Below are 13,793 nucleotides of genomic sequence, written 5' to 3'. Positions count from 1 at the left end.
GACAAACACAACAAATAAATTACAACAAAAACAAAAACCACAACAAAAACCACAACAAAAACCACAACAAAAACACAATGAACAGAAAAGCAACGAAAAAAAATACACAACAGCCAAGAAAGACAGCAAGGAAAAGCAACAGAACAAAGCGCTATGAAAGCGACGACGAATACGTGCCGCCAAATCCTACAGTGGATCATTCCGCAGAAATAAACCGGTCAAATCGAATGAACAGTAAACCAGGACCACTACGACCTACAGCCAAAGTCCACCCAAAGTATGGGGACAGAAAGTATAGTTTAGGCAGTGATGAAGTGGAGGAGTCCAATGAAACCCTGTGTACCAACCAAAAGAAAGCCCGAATTGAAGATTTTAGTGATTCCACCGGCAGTACGATTGACCCGCAGCGCTCTTCTGCGTCTGAGGTACGAGATGAAATTAAATGTAAAGAAATTTCGGGGGGTGATCCGATTGAGCGAGTCGATGGAAGCCAGCAGGGCGAAATTGGGATTCCACAATCACCCGAAACATCTGCTGCAGCAGCATTGCTAACACTACGGAACGAAGCCAGCCACACCAACCATACACCAGCGAATTCATTTGAAAACGAAGGTTTGTCTTCCGATACTATCGGGAAATATCTGAGCGAGCAACTAGTAAGACGAATAAAAAGACTACGTGACCAACACGCCATATCCCGAAGAGAGGCATTATTGGACGCTGCCAAAAAAAAGCTGAAATAGACAAACGTGTGATCGATATGGTAATTGAAGCTGAAAAGGAAAAAGCAGAGATTGACAAGAAAAATATTCAAGAAGCTGCCAATATAAAAATAGCCAAAATCAAATGGAGTTCAGAAAGCATTGAAAATCAGCTCTTGGACAAGTATCGCATAAGATGCAGTAAAAATGGTGTGGAAGGAAACACAATCGAGCCGAAGATATAGTTGATGAAACTTACTAGTTCCTTTACCCTCGCAGTTCTAGAATTTGTATGAATCTAACATTTATTGAATAAACTGACCAAGAACTTCGTACATTTTAATTTAAAATTAATTCTCATCGCAATCCATAGCTGCTGATTTGTTGTCGGTCACTTGGCTGAACATAAACTCGTCCTGGAATTCTTTGAGAATGCGACTGGAACGACTTTCATCCATCAGCCGTACTCTTACGTCGTCGACTGACCAAATTGGAAGTTGTGATCAATTGAATGGCATATCTGTGCGGGAAAATATGCAAAGTTAGTGCCTATCTCAGAATGACAATTTTAAATCAAAATTTACCTCAAACTGGTCTCTGTTGCAATCCGTGTCAATACAGTCAACGCATCAGCATTCATCGTGCAGTCCTCCTCTTCGCAACGAATTTTCAAAATTTCTTTGACCTCCTTCTCGGAATATGGAACCGTTCGAATGATGATCATGCGATCCAGTAAATCGATCGGTATAGGTTTCTTCCATCGTACGGTAAAAACGAATTTTGACAGGCCGAAAACAACCGACCGTCATCCACAGAAGCAACTTAAACAAATTTGTTCGTTAAAACTTCAAAGTGAGGCTGTGTTGGCTTCTCTGTGGATGACGATTGACATTTTGAACGACCTTGGAAGAAACCTATACTCAATGAAAGTAGAGAACAGGTGTGGTCGATCGCCGAATTCGTCTTAAACGCACTCACATTTTATGTCAAAATAATATGAAAATAAGTGCGTTGTTTTACACTTTCATTGCCTATACTGACAGTGATGATTGAGCGATAAAGAGCTACTTTCTTCGGCAAAGTCTCAGAGTTTTACGAGTAGAACAGATTGGCATATGTGAAAAATGTCAAAAATTAGAAATGGATGAGTCAATTAGGGTTTTAGAGCTATTTCTTGAATGGTTGCAGATAGTTACTCTCTTCGTCAAATTTTTTGATTTCGTCAAATTTTCAAATTTCGTCAAATTTTCAAATTTCGTCAAATTTTCAAATTTCGTAGATTTTTTCTCGTCAAATTTTCGAATTTCGTCAAATTTTCGGTTTTCGTCAAATTTTCAAATCGTCGCAAAGCGGCATATGCTCACGACAAACCTACGAGAACTTTAATCTGCCACATGCGACGCAGAATTTTTTTGGTAAATTTTCTGTTGAAAATTTTTCGGTCAAAATTCTGTGGGTTAAAATTTTTTCTGAAAAAATTGATTGTCGAATAGTTTAAAAACTAGGCCACCTAATTTCAATTAATAAATGATGGAATTTGTTTATGTACTGTCCGTTTGACAAGAGGATCGCCACAGTTCAGCAGGGGGTTTTGAACATTTGTTTTTTACACGTTGGCACACGTGCTCTTGTCAGATTTAAGATTCTTTTTACGAAGGTTACGCTGATTATACTTTGTGAAAAAGGGCAATACCTTGCAAATATGTCACATCTTGGACAGAATTTGACACTGCAATATCTGCAACATGAAAAAACTAAATGTTCGAAACCCCCTGAAACCCCGTGCTTCCACCTACGTAATATACACAAACTAGGTGAGCCAATCTTAATTTATTGGCTGTGAAATTCAATTTTGCGTAACGACGCTGACAGCGTCACCTCTAGCGATATCACTTGTTTTAGAAGTTATCACACATATAGACTCTAGACTGCGTCCAACTTTGCTCTGAAAGAGTTTTTGCCGGGATAGAGCTATTTTCGTAATTTTCGTTTGCCGATGTACGGTAAAAATAATATTCGTGTGTTTCATTCTTTCCTATCCACGCCATTAGTAGTATAAATTTATACGTCAGATAGAGCTTTTTTCTTCTTTGTCACGATCTGTCAGTTTTTCTATTTTGCGATTTAGTATGGAAATGAAAACTAAAACTGAGATATCTTTGCTGTTTTAAGTGGTTTTTCATATTTTTTGGATCAAAATGTTTTAAAATGTGTTTTTATCACAATCAATTTTTGTTTTCATTTCCATACTAAATCGCAAAATAGAAAAACTGACAGATCGCACCAAAGGAGAAAAAAGCTCTCTCTGACGTATAAATTTATACGACTAATGGCGTGGATTAAATATATATAGGAACTGAACGAATCCTCTCTTTGCATCGATCTATAGAAAAATAGAGAGATCGAGAAGTTTTCGTTGTATTTTTGAAAACAGTGAAACGGAGTGAAGAGCGGATAGAGCTTTATACTTTATACTGATTACGAAGTGCTTGATTTAAAAACTAAAGTAAAAGTAAAAAACCATATTGTGTTGGTGCAGCAAATTTTCAATTTTATTTATCGTATATATGTTTCATTTTTACATACAATATATACTATTAGCCCAACACATATACAATCATGTTATATTTAAATAATTATAATTAAAATGTATTTTTTATTTATTTTGTTTTTTTTTTATTTATTATTTTTAGTAATATATTATTTCGCAAAATTATTTTTTTTTGTTGTTGTCTAAACTTTATTTATTTTCCCAATACATTATACTATACACATTTACTTACGTGTAGAATAATATAATTTCAAAATTAAGAAATAAATTTAAAGTTTTTGGTTTTTTGGTTTTTAATTTATAATTATTTATATTCATTAATTTAATCTATTTTTTTGAATATTGTTTTCTGTTTAAGAACTTTACAATTGTTTTCCTTTTTTTAAATCTCATTTTAGTTACTTTTCATTAAATTTAAAAAATATTTATTGTTTTACGGTTTACTTTTGTCTTTTCTTCTAGATTTTAATTAATTAAATTTAATTTTCTGTAACTCATGATATTCAAATATTTCGTATATGATTTTCCTTTCAAATTTTCTTTTTAAGTTTAATCGTCTCGAAGTCGATTCACAATAACAAAGTGACTATTTCTTTTGCTGGAAAACATTTCTTTTGTCAAATTTCGTCATTTTTGTTGTTGTTGACAGCAAGTTTCGGTTAATAAAAGCGATTCAAATTAAAATGAATTAACAAAACTGACCTAATGAATTTCTTTTTATAACATTTCCTATAATGAAAACAAGGTTTTAATAACAATTTTTAATTGGTTTGTTTTTTTCTTTCTCAATTTATATATATTTCTTTACATATTTAATAGTTTTGAATAATGAAAAGCCTTACGGTTTATATGATCAATTTTTCAATATTTTCATTATTGTGTTTTATTCATTTTTTTCTTTATTATTTTTTTAAATTAATTTCCCATTTTCCATTATCCAACAAATTCTACTCATAATTCCATTTTACCATGTTCATGCTTTGTCGTTGATTATATTGGGCAAATTGACGAACAAAAATACACTTCGGAATGTTATACGGGAATTGAGACAAAGTGGGTATCATTCCTCAGTAGAAACCATTTACAGTAAAGTATAACAACAACAAAAAGAGTTTCCGGTATTTACTACTTAACTATTCTGTTTATGTAATGACAACCATTATATAAAAATAAAACCATTCGAAATAGGAGATTCTGAAAATTTCTTGTATTGCAAAAAAGAGAAATTCTTGACATTAATTGGGGGATTGGTTCAACAAAAATGAAAAAAAAAATCAATTGTGATTGCTATCTAAAAAATCATTTACTTAGGCAAAATAGTTGTTTTATTTTATGTTTTTTTCTTCTTTATTATAACTTCCTGGCCGCAGGTCCAAGAGATTGTTTCAAAATTTACTCGTTTAATTTAATTTTAACTCGGTTTCTTTTTGTTAGTTGACATAATTCTTTTTATATGTTTTGCAATCGAAATTTAAATTTAAAATGTGGAGATGTTGGTGTTATTATTTTATAATATTTTATGTGAGACACACAGAGAGAGCCTAATTTTGAAATAATTTTTTTTTTGCTTCGCTACACTCTTACAATTCGGTCTAAAAAGTAATTGAGGGAATTTTTTTATGAATATAAACTACGATACGAAGGACTTGGAAAATGTTATCCTTTTTGGAGAAAGATCATTCGACTTATATTTTCGAATGACAAAAAAAACAACCAATATGTTCGATCATTTGTATCCAATGTGATATCCATTGATAAACTACGGAAAATTTTTCATTCAACACATTTCGATGATGTGAAAAAGAAATGAAAATTTCCCATTTCTTTTGTTATAAATACGTTCAATAATATCTTTGTTATTGATATCTTTCACTAAATATCTGTCCGTTGTGTCTTGTATTATGTTGGGATTAATGTGTTTAATAATAATTCAAATTTTTTACTTCTGTTCCGTTAAAATAATATTTATTTATTTTATTTTTGTTTTAATTTAAAGTTTATGATTCCAAAATGAGTCCTGTACGAATGCAGAATTACTGCCCTTTGCAGGTGCTGCTGGTGCTTGTGGTGGTCCTCCTGATTGATCTGGTAATGGGGCAGGGGCATAAACAATTTTCTCTTGTGGTTGCGCTTTTTCCTCCGGCATGAATTTTACTTTAATTGTTGAAGAAGAAAGAAAAGATAAGAAAAATAAATTGTGAGTATTCAATTAACAATTACAATCGATTACCAGCAAACACTCTAATAATATTACTAGCCCACACACACACATATCCGCACTCGCACCCACACACATCCATAAAAACAAATTTACTTTAATAGACTTCTAAAGCACATCAAAAGTTATCAATCTATTGAGATAGGTGGTTAAATCTATGTAGAAGTTGTCGTATGGAATTGAGGGTACAAAAACATGGTCATAAATTGAAATAGTGTGAAAATTTACATCTTTAGCATACGTATTCGCACATACATCGTTATATAGAATTCTAAAATTATAAAAAATACACACGGTGCTTGTTTTTTGTTTATTTCAAATACTTTGTTCTACCCAAAAGTACACCTACTAATAAAGATAGTTTTTGGTTAAAATAGAAAACCTTTTCAATTTTGTTGAGTTAGAAGGTATCCATTGATATTGTATAGATGTGTTGATTCTCGTTGGTTGATATTATATTTTTTATTGGTATTTTGCTGAATTGGAAGAATAATAATAAATTGAATTTATTAAAATAAAATGAAAACAATTTTGCTGATTAAAAATTATATTATAAAAAAGTTTTTTTTTCTGTTTTGTTTATTTCCAATTAATAAAATTGTTCTTCCTTGAATTCGTCGATACAATAGAGTACCAACCAACTTAAGTTTTTTTTTTCTTTAAATAAATTGATTGATTTTTTTTTTAAATATTTAAGTGCACTTTTGCAAAATGGACTTTCAATCTTTTAAAAAAAAAAGTTTGAAAATTTGTAAATAGTTGGACAGTTTAAGGTATAAGAAATAGGATAGATTACAAAAGTACCTAATAAAGTTATGCCTAATAGTGAGACCAGGGCTTATTATTAGGATTTTTTTTCGAAAATTTTTAAGAATTTGAGGAATTTGAAGGATTTTTAAAAAAGGTTAGGTTTCAAGAATTTTTAGAAATTCTCAGAATTAAACTTAAAAAATCTTAAATTTAAGAATTTTTGGGAATATTTAAGAATTCTAAGAAATCCTAAGAATTTAAAGAAGTTTTGAAAATTTCTGAAATTTAAGAACTAAGTGAATTTTTTAGATTTTGTTTTTAATTTGAGAAAGAAAATTCCGAACAATTAGCCCTTTATCTTCTTGCCTCCAAAAAAAATGGTTTCTTAAAACATTTCGGTGCTATGAGTAACCGACGTCCACACTTCAAACGTTTGTTCATACTGAAGCATTGGCTTTGTTCATACATTCACATAATCGATCGGTCTTTTTGCAACGTTAATTGGGAACAAAATTCACTCGTAGAAATTAAATTAGTGAGCAACATTCAAGGGAACTTCAGTAGCTAATCGAATCTCACCGAAAGGAGCTTTATTTTACTAAATTTTGAATTTAATTTCCTAGTGTGTAGAATCTATGGAAAATATGTAAATTTTTCATTCCTAAATATTTTTTTATAGCAAAATTCATTTTAAAGGGTGCCGTTGTTTTGAACTTTTACGACTCATTCGTACTCGAAAAAAAAATTTCTTTGTCTTATTTTATTCAATACCTAATATGTAACCCAGCATCTTTTACTTCGTTCACTTATAAGCACATATTTTGTTATAACGTCTTTTATAAGCCAAAGCTCATGGCTTTTTTTTGTCATCATCAACGATAACAGCTATCCCTTTCTGAAAGGTTGAAAAGGGGAGACGCTCTTTATGACTTCCTTAAATTAGTGACACTCAGCAGTTGCTCATCAGATTCTCATCAAAACCTGTGATTTTCTTCGTACGTACATATGTGCATGAGAAATGAGGTATCTTTGCACTTATCACCGTGTATTATAATTGCATTATTTCTAATTCTATGCATTCCAAATGAGCTACGACATAAGTACAACGTTACGATTCATCTGAATGTCTATGCATGTGAAATCATAATTGGATTGAACGCGTCAAATGTTATAATTTCACGGCTGCATAACTTCTTTATTTACATAAACTCAAGTCATATAAACTCATAAACAATTTCCATCAGTTCATAAAGATAAGGAAAATAGTATTTTTTAGGATCAAACCTTGAGACCAGCTGAACCAAAATCTCAACTCCACACAAAATTGAGATCCAAAATTCATAGATAAACAGTGATATAAGAGAAAATGTTGATTGCAAAGAAATATGTAAAAAAAATAAGACAACTGTGCTGTTTGGTGATTCTTTTACACAACTAGCAATTGTTTATATATATCGCCAATGATCACATGCATGATCACCGTGCTCATCTATAGCAAAATATTTTATATATGTTTTTAAAAACAATCTCTACACGATCAATAGCTCAAGATATACCGAAAATTATGTTAACTAATTCAAATCGAAGCCATAAAAGAAATAATACTAAGTGCTGGTGAGGTGCCTACTTAATATAAATCATGCTTAAACAACAAAAGAAAATAAAAAATAATTAAGCGAATGGAAGAGATTATTCTCAAAATGAGTCAGTCGATCTGAGTATGAGATGTTCGATGTGATAGAAGAAAAGTTGGTTCCTTTCAAAATGTGATAGTGTGTCAACTAGTGAATCAGTTTTTCAAGGATGGAAGAGATTAGAGATAATTCTCAAAATGAGTCGATCTGAGTATGAAATGTTCGAGGTGATAGAGAAAAGTTGGTTCCTTTTAAAATTTGATAGTGTGTCACCTAGTGAATCAGTTTTTCAAGGCGATCTTATATTAATTAGAGTTTTAATTTTGGGCATTAAAAAGCGTCAATTTAAAATATTTTTGGTTCTTTGGTTTATGTTTTTGCTTGAATTGACTAGTATATTTCGACAATCTCCTCGCAATTTTAAATCTATTTCTTCTAGAAGTCATATTGCATAAGTCACTTACAAAATCTTCTACTTCATTTGTTTTAACCCTCATTTTGCTATATATAAGACTGCACAAACTTATTACAAAACGCCTTTCGTTTTTCAAAAATTGCCAACCAGTGGTTGAGTTGGAGTGTCTAACAAAACCTGTCACTGTTACTTTGGTTTACTTGAATGCTTTTCAGAAAAGATAGTTCGATAAAAACTTTAGAAATTACAGAATAAACAAACGAAGAGAACCGCCGCCCATTTCTTTTAATTATACGTTTTTTTTAGTGTGTTTCTTTGACGTTGACTCTGTAATAGTCATTTATGCAACTCGAGATCATAATGTTCGGAAACTGCAAACTTTAGATCACTCTGTTGCATAAAATTTGTATGAATCTTGGTGCGAAGTATTTGATTAGGCTCACGATGTGTATTCACACCATAAGTGTGCCTAAAGTTTGAATTTTATGTGACCGATTCGATGAAAAAATGAACCGAAAAATACATTTCAACGCTTCATTATATGAAAATGACGCTACGTTAGAAAGACCTCCGCACTTTCCATTTTGAATTTCGACCGCACTTACGGCGTGAATTATGACATACGGCCTGCGGCACATCTATCTATCTATCTACAATTACACAGCCTAATAAAGTACTTCGCACTCGATGTCATAAATAACTATTATATAGTCACCGAGCGATAAATAATTTTTAGGCAGAGTGTAACAAAATTCATCGTGTGCCTAACAAACCATTTATCATCGAGTTGCATACAACATTTCTCTCAATAAAGGAACGAAAGTTTTACTTTTCGTCACTGGGCTGAGTAAAATTTTCTTTATGATCCGGCAATTAAATGCCACATCCCTAACATAATAATCCAAGCAGAAATTTCTTAGCCTCCTTTTAAATGATCCTAAGCCCTAAGTCCTAATAAACATAGAATATACCCATTTACAGTTCATGGTACATCAACAATTATTATTCACTTTGAGGCAATAATACACTACTTATCGATGGTATAAATAATGGACGTAGTACATCTTATGCGAGTTCGATCATCACACAATCATCATTTGTCGTAATAATAAGTGATGTATTTAATTCAAAAACTTGAGGTAAATTTTCGCTGTTGTATTAAAATTTCAATTTACTTCTTGTTTTTGGGTGAATCAAATTTGTTTAGCAATCTCTTAAATATAGACAATTTTGAAGCTAGAGTTCAATGATTCAAATGTTTAGCCTTAATTCAATTATAGCTTTTTTGTTGTAGATATGACAGACAGAAAGAAGAAGACGTCTTCATAAAAGTTATGTTTTGTCTCTAGAAGATTATAAGAAATAAATAGAAAACACCAAAACAAATCGGTTTGAAGCCAATTAAACAGTCAAAAATGTCCAATTATACAGTGAAAACATCGTTAAAAAGAAATGAAAAGGTTAAATAAATAATTGTAAAAATATATATAACAAAATTACGACATTTATAGTTACTCTCTAATTTTGTTCATATATATATATAAACTCTATTTACGTAAAGCGTCGAACCTTTTACTTTTTTGTTATTTTTGTTAAAGAATTTTTTTTTATTTTTATTGAGAATCAATTTTTTAGGCGATAACTGGCGAATTTTATGTTAGTTGTCTACATGAAGTTTGCTAAAATGGGATTGAAAAAAATACAAATAAATTAAGATAAATTTTCTGAAAATCAAATTGGTCAAACATTTTTAGTCTCAAAACGAAAGAAAAATCGTGTGTCAATTTTTTTTGTTAAATTGGTGCATTTTCTACGGAATATTTCATGTAACTGAACTGAATTTCTGGAGGGATTTTGTGATGATTTATATTTTTGAGCATATCTGAATGGATGGTGTAAAATATTTCATAGTACAGTTGGTATATATTTATTTATGCGTTTCTCATAAAAGTTATATAGTTTCTCTTGTTTAAAGAATATATATTTGGCATCAGTATAAAATTATGAAAGAGTTAAATTTTTGTTTAGTTTAAAAAAATAAATAAATTCGTTCACAAAATAAATTAACTGTTATAAATGCATCGTTTACTTACATACGATTATCCCGACTATTACGATGAAAATGACGCCCATAATTATCATCATCTGAAAAAATTATCATTTTCAATTATAATTGAACCAACATGTCCGAACACATTAATTGTATAGTTTTTATGCTTCAATTAACAATTTCGATTTGACGTTCAATTTTGCATAATTAAGTCGCTTTTAATCATAATATAGGGTAAGCGTACCAATCCTCGAACAAGAATGAGTCGTCGGACACCTACTGTTCTCTTATCCATAAAAAAGTTTTTGAATGAAAGAACCCCCTATCTGAAGACTTATTCTTGTTCGAGGATTGGTACGCTTACCCTACTTGTAATGTATTTGTATTTTCCATCGATATTGTCTGTTAACATTGATGATTAACGATCGTCGTAAAATGTAACTTCAAATTCATTTTTCGGTGCACTGACTATCCTGTATTAATATTGAAATCTAGTGTCTCTGTCGTTTCCTTTAACGGTTGGGAGAGGGAACGTGATGGTGAATGTTTGACGCTATTTACAAAGAAATAGGGCTCTGCGTAATATAGTCTTTTTCTCGTCCTACAAGTTTGAAGAACTAATTCGTGTAACAAGTTAGGAGTCTGACTTTATATGAAAAGTTAGTAAAAGCTAGTAACACAACGTTAGCACAACAAACTTGCAGAACGAGAAAAAGACTCTATATTTGATAGACAAAGGTAAAATTTAACTTTATGCAAAACGAAGAAATTTTTCTATTGTCTTTGAATATCAGATAACTCGGCAGTTTATCAGACCGTATTATTCCATTTACCACATACGAGAAATCATATCAATGAGGAAAGGTTCGATATGACTTGATTTGAACGAAACAAGTTCGACCAATTGTAATAAAATCTTGTACTTCATTTGTTTAAACATTATATTACATTATATTTAAAAAAAGACGTTAGCTGCAGCTCATTGTTAATTTTGTTTTCGTTGTTTCGTTGCACCTGGACCGTAAAAGGATTTTAAATTCAATGAAGATCCGAAAGTCATAACGATGATCCCGTACCGATAACAGTCACCCCAGTAAAAATTTGATTCACTCAACATAACTTTTCCTCAATTTATGTGGAAATTAAAGCAGAAAAATGTTTATTTTCTGAACGTATGTGGGTGGATTTGCAATATAGCTTCTTAACGGTAAATAAACATGGCTCAGTTTATGAACGCTTCAATGGCAATTTCATTTGAAACTTTGACCTTTGATCTTTACTCCAACGCTTTTTACAAATGCAACCATCGGTGTGTGTATATAAACACACACAGTAATTTAACGATTCGATTAAATTTCATGTTCGAAAATGTTTCAAAGCAAATAATTTTGATATAATATCGGGTTTCTTACCTTTAAATTCTGTAGCCAAAATTTTCTCTTTAGTTTTCCTGCCTGTTGTTCGAACTGTGATGCACCTTGTTGTAATGCATCAGCTCTATCGTCCAATTCAGATAGCTTTTGATCTCTTTCTAGTACTTTTTCTACATTTGTTTTCATAATGTCCACCACCTGCACACCAAAATGAAATTAATTGATAAAAGGATAAAGGAACAACAACAGTACTATGGTAAGGGAGTCAACTTCTCTCAGATATATTTTACCTCATCGACTTGGGCCTGTGTTTGCTGCAATCGTTTTTGTGCAGCAATTTGCTGAGGGGTTCGTGGACCGCCAACAATTCCATCTTCGTTAGGTTCGCCACCTGGCGCATTCGGAGCAAGTCCATCAGCCCTACAATTTATATTTTCATCTATTAGAGCTTTTCCTACCTCATTTTATCCAGCTCATTCAATGAACAAATTGTCGCAGTCAAATCAACATTTTCAAAAGATTCAAGTAAAATTTAAGACATCTCGAAACAATTACAAATTAAAGGAATCTGATGAGAATCTAAAATCTTTAAATTTGCTTGACGAACTAGCACCTTTCTGGATACTATGTACAAGAACAAATTGTTTTTTAAATCGAATTATTTGGAAAACTTCATTTCTCTGAAATTACATTTAAAAATGTGAGATGCTGTACGGCAAACGACATCGGTTTATCGGTGGTAATCAAATAGACAGATGCAAAAGTAAATGAATTTGTTTCATCGAAAAGTTATAGGCTGGAAACATCTGAGATCTGAGTGAATAAATTACACTCTACTTTTTGATGTTGATATATTGTTTTTATCTATCATTATTCCAATAAAGTAATTAGTCCTGCGATTCGAGTAATGCAAAAATTTATGGATCGTAAATCAAAGATGTGCTTATGCTCTCGAATATAATATTATGTGTCTGTGTCGATATACATGTAGGAAGTGAATGTACATTTTTTTGTTACAGAAACTAAACTACTATAATAAACTTTGAGAGACGGTAGCGCCACATTTTCATGCATAATGACGAGAGAAAAAATTGCAATGTATGAAAATCGATAATAAACCAAAAGTTCATTCCATTTCGATCGAATCCGTACTGTATTTGAAAAATTGATGAAATTATCGATAAATAATGGATGTTAGCTACTGTCTTATTGGCCATTTTCAGCCAATCGACTCTAACAATACACAGCCAATTGAACAATTGAATATGAAAAAAAAGGTTTGAAAAATCGATCTCAAAATTGGTGAACTGTTCTTTTCCATAACTAACAACTTGCTCGTTTTGTGGGACAGTAAATCAATATTAATAGCACAAAAGAAAATCCAATCGGAATGTCCTAATACGCAAAATGTTTCGTCACAATTTTATTTGGTTAATTTTTCATTTTTGCACTTACATTTCGAATGTTTCTACCGCCCCGTGCGAAAACTAAAGTGATAATTTAGAAATTTCTCTTCGATCGAAAAAACACGGCTGTTCAAACACTGAACCACTGAATAATTCCACAGATACGTTGGCGTTTGAATATTCACTCGAAATGGAATTTAATTTCCAGCCAGTTTTCTCGGCAGATCGGTTAAAATTGAATGCAATTATTCTGCCCAAGAAGTGGTTCGAACACGACTTTTTCTAAGGGAGAAAATGTCGTATAACTGAACTATACGGCCCACAACCACCGAGAAAATGAAGTTTTGGAAAATGTGAAAAATCTATAGAAGGCATGCGCTGTGTTCATTGATTAAAATTTAGCTGGGTGTGAAACCAGTTGGTATATGTATTCGAGGTTGAGCTTTTTCTGTGTAGACATATTACCAAATGTAAAAGCGCGGCGTCGGTGGTGGAGGTTGTATTAACCTTTTAGAAGTACTGGGCATATCGCGTTATAATCATGAAATCTGTTACTTCCTTTGTTAAAATTTTCTCTTGTAAAAGATAAATCGTTCAACTAATCAGCTTTGTATGTTAGTTCGGGTACCGTATTATTGGTATAGTTGTTCTGTTATTTCTCTTATCTTTCCTCGAGACTTAGGTCGAGAGATTTG

The 13,793-nt window shown here is 31.6% G+C and overlaps 1 protein-coding gene across 3 annotated transcripts; it reads right to left on the bottom strand.

The window, feature by feature from the left end:
* Positions 1 to 3,715: 3,715 nt before the first annotated feature.
* Positions 3,716 to 13,441, bottom strand: LOC119078007 (vesicle-associated membrane protein 2-like). 3 transcript variants are annotated; one of them, XR_005087926.1, is made up of 6 exons: positions 13,148 to 13,440; positions 11,983 to 12,112; positions 11,732 to 11,890; positions 10,363 to 10,414; positions 9,839 to 9,948; positions 3,716 to 5,406 (listed from the first exon to the last, which is right to left on the bottom strand). XR_005087926.1 is itself a non-coding variant. In XM_037185399.1 (5 exons), coding segments are annotated over exons 1-5 (507 nt in total). In that variant the 5' UTR covers positions 13,150 to 13,441; the 3' UTR covers positions 3,716 to 5,242. The 3 variants fall into 3 exon arrangements, 1 of the variants encoding a protein (XP_037041294.1); XR_005087925.1 differs by lacking the exon at positions 9,839 to 9,948 and adding an exon at positions 5,853 to 5,946 and having other exon boundaries at positions 5,304 to 5,406; XM_037185399.1 differs by lacking the exon at positions 9,839 to 9,948 and having other exon boundaries at positions 13,148 to 13,441.
* Between the last annotated feature and the right edge of the window lie 352 nt (positions 13,442 to 13,793).

Source organism: Bradysia coprophila, chromosome III, assembly GCF_014529535.1.
Source record: "Bradysia coprophila strain Holo2 chromosome III, BU_Bcop_v1, whole genome shotgun sequence".
Classification (NCBI taxonomy): Eukaryota; Metazoa; Arthropoda; class Insecta; order Diptera; family Sciaridae; genus Bradysia; species Bradysia coprophila.
Note: the sequence above shows the minus strand (reverse complement) of the source record. Positions and strands in the feature narration are given on the sequence as shown.